General features: G+C 59.7%; 1 protein-coding gene across 1 annotated transcript; it reads right to left on the bottom strand.

Moving 5' to 3' along the window:
• Positions 1–420: 420 nt before the first annotated feature.
• ZIC5 (Zic family member 5) lies at positions 421–7,003 on the bottom strand (the record flags this gene model as incomplete). Its single annotated transcript, XM_080613415.1, is given in 4 exon segments — positions 421–881; positions 5,458–6,829; positions 6,831–6,874; positions 6,877–7,003. Coding segments are annotated over 4 exon segments (1,971 nt in total). The 5' UTR covers positions 6,971–7,003.
• Positions 7,004–7,522: the final 519 nt, after the last annotated feature.

Raw genomic sequence — 7,522 nt, 5'->3', positions numbered from 1 at the left:
AGAGGAGGCACTAGGGGGGCAGCTCCAGGATTTTAAAAGCTGCTGCAGGAAATGGCAGGGCTCTGCCTGTCCCTGCTCAATGATCAAGAGCAGCCCCGCATGGGCACGGTGAGAGCCAGGCATCTCCTTTGGCACCGTCCCCCCGCGAAGCGTGCGGCTCGGGTCGCTGGGATGGCCCAGCGCGGCGTTATTAACGCTGCTTCTTACCGACAGAAAAAAGAAAAAATTAAAAACTCCGAGTCTCTTTAATTAAATTAGTTACCGTACAAACACCATAGGGTTTCGTACACGGAATAAATAGCGCGAGTCAAACCTGATGGCACTTCCACGCCAGCCCCCCCGGCTCCTTTGCTCCCGGGCAGCTTAGGTCAGTGCGACAGGGCCGGAGACACCAGCGGCACGGGACGCCTCAGCCCGGCCCTAGGGAGCGGTTCTGCCCCCCGAGGTCCTGTGGGGCTCGTCCCCCTCGGAGGTCGGGGAGGTGTCGCGGCTGGAGGGTGTGCGGGGCCGTCGGGGAGCGCCCCCGGCCTGACAGACGTACCACTCGCTGAGGTCTGTGACCGGCGGGGAGAGGGCGGCGCCGGGGCCGCGGGGCGGCTCGGCGGCCAGGGCGGCCTCCGGGGGCAGCGGCCCGTCGGGAGGGCCCGCCGCCGCCGCCGTGTAGCCCTGGGAGCCCAGCGGCGGAGAGGGCGGAGGAGACTTGCAGTGGATCTTCATGTGCTTCCGCAGGGAGCTAGGGTGGGTGTAGGACTTGTCGCAGCCGCGGATCTTGCAGTAGTAGGGCTTGTCCGAGGTGTGGACGTGGGAGTGCTTCTTGCGGTCACTGCTGTTAGCGAACTTCCTCTCGCAGCCGTCGAACTCGCACTTGAAGGGCTTCTCCCCTGCCGGGACACAGCAACGGCACCGTTACCGGGGGGGGGGGGGGGGGGGTATGGCCTTGCCCGCAGCCTGCCGCAGCACCTGCAGCCCCTCCGGGGCGAGCAGCAGGGCAAAGCCTCCCCTCCTTCTTCCCCTCTTTTCCCCTTTTTCTCCCCCCTCACGACAGTCGTGAAATACCCGAGACTTCCGACTTTCCCCCCGTGTTTCTCAAACCGCACAACGCGGCTGGCGGTCCCCAAACAGGGAGCCCCGGGCTGGCAGCGGCGGCGGGGCCGGGCCTTGTTTGCCCCGCGCACACGAGGAACCTTCATTACGGATTTAATGACCGAGCCCAAACAAAACCCCTCAATGCCTTTGCCTCCGAGGGCTGGCGCTTGCCGACAGCCCGGCTCTCCTGGCACATCTCCTGAGTAATCCTTTCCCAGTGGGGCACTGTGCTGTGGGAATAATTAGTCGGGGGTGGGGAAATACAAGTAACACCTGTTTAAGCATCCTGGTATAAAAAGGGAATATCCTGGTATAAAAAGGGAATATCCTGGTATAAAGAGGGAACAAGCATCCTGGTATAAAGATGGAGCACCCAGCAGCCCGTACTGGGGACTGGCATGTTGGGGGGGGACACCAGCCCGGACACCGGTGATGGTTACCTCAGGCTAATTTGGTTCTAAAGAAAATCACTGTCCCATCTATTTTAAGAGCTTTACACTTTGCTTAAGAGTTAAACGGGTTGTGAAAATCAGCCCGGGGCGGGTTTACTTGGCTACCTTTCACACACACACACACACACACGCACGGCTCTCGACATACCATACCCTGGGACATATATGTCCTGGCACATGTAGATGTGCCCCTGACCGACCCTTCTCCGCAGATCCCGTTCCACAGAACAGGGCTGAGTAAATGCTTAGTGCTGAGAGACCAGAGTTAAAAAATAAACTTGCCGGATCCCTGCACTGCCCACGAAGGAGAGTTTCTTACAGCAACTTTTTCTTCCTCCCCTGCCACGTTACCCATGAACCCGGCGTAAACAGACCTGCACCGATAACCCCTCTCACAACTACTGCAACTCATGAGTCCAAAAATGCTGTCTAGTTAGGCATGGCCGATGGGTATTTTCAGGTCTGTTTTGCAGTGTGCACTCGGAAATAACAACCCTGCAGGTCTCTCGGTGGATATTTTCTTAATTTTCACCAGGCGATTTTTACTGCTCCTTCCATTTGTAAAATCATATCGCGTTTAGCAAGAGAATAACGGGAAAATAAAACGATTTTTATGTTTTAAAAGTAGGTATTTCTTGGCTGTTACTATAAAAACATGTGCCTCCGCAGCTGACTTAAACGTCGACTGTTTCAATTAAAATCCGCTCACCTACCAGCGAAGTGGGACCGATTGAAAGAGCAAGTTTATCTTTAATATATATATTTGTAAAAAGATGGTAAGAAAATGTATCTCGTGGGGTTTAACTGGATTTTCCACGAGCATGCTCCCGCTCTAACCGAGACAAATCTCGAGTCACTTCGTTTGTTCATTAATCATTGTTTTTCCTGGAGAAATAAAGCGAATCTACCGGATTCTGCCCGTATTACTGCAGAGATGCAGGCTTGCCCGTCCCCAAGCTTAACTTCCCCGGAGAGATGCTCCTATCCGCCCAAACTGCCTCCCCCTCTTCCTTCGAGGCTTTAGGAAGTGCCTTCCCCCATGGGATCACGTATGGGGACCCACCCGAGGGCGGCACACCCGTCGAGGGGACAAGGAAGGGAGGCAGGACCCGCGGTACTCCTCTCTCCCGGGCCCCTCGAGGGATGCATAACCCCCGCGTAGCTCCTCCTCATCAGTCTCCGGATCGCAACGATCCGATTCCACATAAATCCAGGAGCGGGGAAGATGCCGGAGTGTCCCTGGCACGCTGACGAGGGCGTCACGTCAGAGTTTAACCATTTGTAGGTGGTTTCAACCCAAGAAAGGGGTTGAGAGGCCGGGAGCCGTCGCCTGACTCCTCCCGGCAGCAGCGGTGCCAGCCGCGGGGGCGTGAAAGGGAGGGCACCGAGAGGCTTTGGGGTCACTTTTTGGGGGGAATGGATGATGTCTTCGCGGGGGAAGCCTGGCCATCCTGAGCACCTTCTCGGAGAGGGGGCAGCGATTTTGCAGGAGAGGGGGGGTCCCATTCCCGTTAGCATGTGCCGGGAGTGGAGACAGCGTTTTGCCCCCAAAATAGGGATAGGGCTGCAGGGCGAGGTGTGATTCTTTCGAGGAAAAGAAGGGGGAAAAACCAAGCCAGCAAACGCCTCCAGAATTACTGACATGATCTTCTTCCTGCAGGATTACCAGAAACACGCAAAATCCCCTAATGATACAATAACGGTGTTATCATTTCCCCCTCTCCATTCAAAACCGCCTGTAATAAACGAGTAGTTTGTAAATCTCTTTTGCTCCCAGGCTGCACATGACTAAATTAAAGCTGAGGCGGCAAAATTTCAGTAACTAATCCGATGGGGACGGGCAGAGGTTTTGGGATCCCCCTTCCACCCAAAGGCTGTGCTTGGGGAAGGACTCACGTCCCGTTCTCCTTCCCGTGGGTCGTGTCATTCGAGGCGGGCTCTTGCCCCCCACCCGGAGGGCTGCTTTGTTGCAACTGCCCTTTCTGCATGGGAATAGTCAGCCCAATCCTTGGGATCACGCGTGGGCACCCTCCTGGGGTCTGAGAACCCCTCGCAGAAAGGGGGACCCCTCTCCTCCAGCCCTTCTAGAGGTGCACAGCAGCCGGGGAGCTGCGGGTGCCCTCCGACTGCAAATGCCTCCAAATTTGCTTTGCAAGAGGCCATGTCCCACAAAAGGCCTCGGGGCAATACTGGACCACAGCTCAGAGGTGCATATTTAGATTATCTGTGGAAGGAGTGTCGTTTTCCCGCTGAACCTCTCTGCCTCCACCCCAAGCATCCCTCGGACACCCACCACCCTTGGAGATGGAATGGAGAGGCAGTTGAAAAGCCCAGAAAGGTCCGCAATGAAGTTTTGTTTTCCAAACTAAAACAGACGGGAAAGGAAGGATGACAAAAACACAGGCCTCCACCGTTTAACTCGTTCCGCAATGCCATTAACACAACAACAACCACCCCCCAAAAAATATGTCAGCCCCCTGCAGGAGAAATCCCCATCCCCACCCCGCCCGGCTTCAGGAGCAGAGAGCTGGGCATCCTCAGGTCTCCGCAGCTGTATATGGGCTCATGCCTGACATATTCTGGAGATAAAAATCTATAATCCTTTCCGCCATGGGCCATTTGGTTTTACATCGGAATAACACGTTGCACGGTCGCCGCTTTTCTCTTCCCGAGCAGCACACAATAAATCAAGAAAGCAATTACTGCAACTCCACTTCCTTAAGTGTCCTCCGAGGAATAATATTTGTCTACCACTATAAATCCCGGGTTCGTTCGTTTTCGGAGGAAATTTTTTTCTTTACACCCACACCGAAACGCGTATTTCGGGGGTGGGGAGGAAGGAGAGAGGGAAAAAGAAAGGAAATTAAAAAAAAAAAAAAAAGAAAGAAAGAAAGAAAGAAAGAAAAAAGGAAAAAGAAATATAAGAGTTAAATGCCCAAACACACGCCGAGTCCGCAACCCCGAGCCCCGCGCCTGGTCCCCCCGTCCTCCTGCGCATTCCCCGGGGGTGCCGCTCCCTTCTGCCCGGCTCTCGGAGTCCCGTTGGGTACCCGGACTGCTCTGAAGTTTCCTCCTCAGACCCCAGAAGAGAAGGAAACATTCCCCCGTCTCCACGGGCGGTAGAGCCCGGGCACCAGGGGCAGCCTCAGGAGCGGAATCAGTACCGGTAGCCCCGGCGGCATGGGTAGCCCCCGTAGCACCGGCTGTCCCCGTAGGAACGACCGGCGGCATCGGTATTCCCGGTAGCATCGGTAGTTCCCGTAGGCGCAGCCCCAGCAGCTCTGGTCGTAGGGCAGCTCCCGTATCGGAGGTAGCGCGGTAGCCCCGATAGTATCGGTAGCCCCGAGCGCCGCCGCCGCCGCCCGCAGCTCAAGGGAACTGCGCCCCCAAGAGCCCCCGGCCCCATCTCCACCGGGCCAAGCGTTATCCCGACCGGCTCCATCCCCAGGGACAGAACCGTCAGGAAAACCAGAACCGTGGTCCTTCGGGAAGTGGCGGGGAGGTCTCAACACACACCCTCGCCCAGAGTGCCTCGGGCAGGGGAGAGCGGGCGCTAATCCTCCCCTCGCTCTTCCCCAAGGGCTGCTGTTTGTCTTCCCCCGGCTCCGCGTTATTTCTTATTCGGGGCATTTATTTATTCGGTGGTGTCAGGATGTGGGGAGGTGGGGGCGGAGGGACCTGCCCAAAGTGCGGGGGGGGGGATGATGATAGAAGGGGGGACAGGGACACACACGTGTGTGTGCAGGGCAGAGAGGCCGGGTGCGTGTGCGTGGCCCGTGTGCTGCCGAATTACTTATTCATGAAAAAGTCACATGTCCGGCGGTGCGCAGAAGAGGAGGAAAAGAGGAAGAAAGGGGGGAAAAAAATGAAAAAGGAAGAAAACCCTTCCAGGGGCGGCGGGAAGGGGGAAAGCACCCACCTGTATGAGTCCGCTTGTGGATCTTGAGGTTTTCGGAGCGGGCGAAGACCTTCCCGCAGCCGGGGAAGGGGCAGGGAAAGGGTTTCTCTCCCGTGTGCACTCGGATGTGGTTGATGAGTTTGTATTTCGCTTTGAAGGGTTTGCCTTCCCGGGGACACTCCTCCCAATAGCACACGTGGCTGCTCTGCTCGGGCCCGCCGACGTGCTCCACGGTGACATGGCTCACCAGCTCCTGCATCGTGCTGAAAGTTTTGGAGCAAGGCTTCCTACCGCCCGGTGGCGGCGGAGGAGGAGGAGGAGGCGGAGGAGGCGGCTCTCGGTCGATCCACTTGCAGATCAGCTCTTGCTTGATGGGCTGCCGCATGTACCGCAGGAAGGCCCCGGCCGCTGCCGCCGCCGCCGCCGCCCCAGCGTGGGCATGGTGGTGGTGGTGATGATGATGGTGGTGGTGGTGGTGTGGATGGGGATGGTGCGGGTGCCCGTGCCCGGCCGCCGCCGCTGCCGCCAGGTTAAGGTTGACGGAGCCGTAACCTTGCAGCGCGGAGGAGGAGGCGGCGGCGGCCCCGTAGTGAGCCTCGGCGCGCCCGTAGAGCTCTCCGGCGGCGGCCGCCAGCCCCAGCCGCATCTGCCCGTTGAGAGGCGGGTGGCGGCCGGTGGGCGCGCCCTGCTCGCCGGGCGGCGGCGGGAAAGCGGCGTGCGCCCCGTCGGCCGCGCCGTAGGTGCCAGCGGCCGAGATGAAGACGCCGTGGGGCGGCGGGTGCGGGAGGTGGGGGGAGCCGGCGGGAGGGTGCTGCTCGCCCAGCGCCCCATGCACCGCGGCTGCAGCGGCGGCAGCGGGCAGCTCCCGCCGCAAGATGAAGTCCCGGCCTGCCGCCCCCCCCGCCGGGTAGCCCGGGAGAGTGGTGGCGGGCGGCGCGTAAGCGGCGGCGGCGGTGGTGGCTGCGGCAGCGGTGGTGGCGGCGGTGGCGGTGGTGGCGGCGGGTGCAGCGAAGGCAGCGGCGGCTGCGGTGAGCGCCTCGGGCGTGAGCTTGAGGGCGGCCGGCTGCGCCATGTGCTCGGGTCCGAGCGGCGTGAGGGCACCGCCGGGGTCGCCGCCTGCGTCCCCGGGGTGGAGGTGGGCCGCGTGGTGGGGGTGGACGTGGTGGTTCCCCAGCCCCGGGAAGCCTGTCATGTTCTGTTGAGGATGGGGCTGAGCCGCTGCCAAATCTGCTAATCTCAGGGTCGGGTTCCTCTTGCTCAAAGGGGGCTCCATAACGACACAGCCAAGCCCATCTACGCTGGCTGTTGTTATTTTTTTCCCTCTACCCGCCTTCAAAAACATGTATATATTAAGCGGCTCTTGAACTTCTTTTGTCTGCGCTCCTAACTCCGCGCATCCCGGCCCCGCTCTGCCCGCCCGCGATTGGCAGAGCCCTCACCACACTCCGGCGGCGCGCTGGGAGCGACGGCTCGGACACGGCACCGGAGGGATTGGACAGATCCCGATGATTGGCAGCGGATGGGGCCGCGCCATTGGCTCTCTTTCAGGCCGCCGGCGCAGCGGGGATCCTCCTCCAACGCCCCCCTACTGTCCCGTCGTGTCCGTGTCCCCTCCGCCTCGAAGTAGCACTTGCGAAACTTCCCGCGGGGCCCGACGGGGCGCACAACCCCCCCACACCCTACACACCCCCCTCAGCCGACAGCGGGCAGCACGGGCAGCAGCGGGCAGCAGCTGCCCCTCCCCCGACGCAAGACGGGGCGCCCTGAGCCGCTGTGTTGACGTTTGTCAGCGGGATTTTCTCTGCTCGCCTGGGGGCTGGTGCCGGGCTCTGCCTTCGGTTCCCCTCTCTTTTCTCTTACGTTTGGAGGGCCGTCATCATTCATTCATCAGCGAGGCGGGAAAGCACACCCAGCACCCCGCACCCACACGAGACCGTGTGTGCTCATGCCCAAGGCAGACGACTGAAGGCAACACCAGGGGAAGGCTGACAACGCTTTCCTAAAAAGAAGGCGAAAGCGGCGGGGGAGGGTTGGGATTCCTTTCCTTTAAAAAATAGACGAGTAAGCAGTGAAGGGGGGGGGGGGG

The sequence above is a fragment of the Psittacula echo genome (genome assembly GCF_963264785.1).
Source record: "Psittacula echo genome assembly, chromosome: 3".
Taxonomy (NCBI): domain Eukaryota; kingdom Metazoa; phylum Chordata; class Aves; order Psittaciformes; family Psittacidae; genus Psittacula; species Psittacula echo.
The sequence above is the reverse complement of the archived record's forward strand: the minus strand, read 5'-3'. Positions and strand labels throughout refer to the sequence as shown.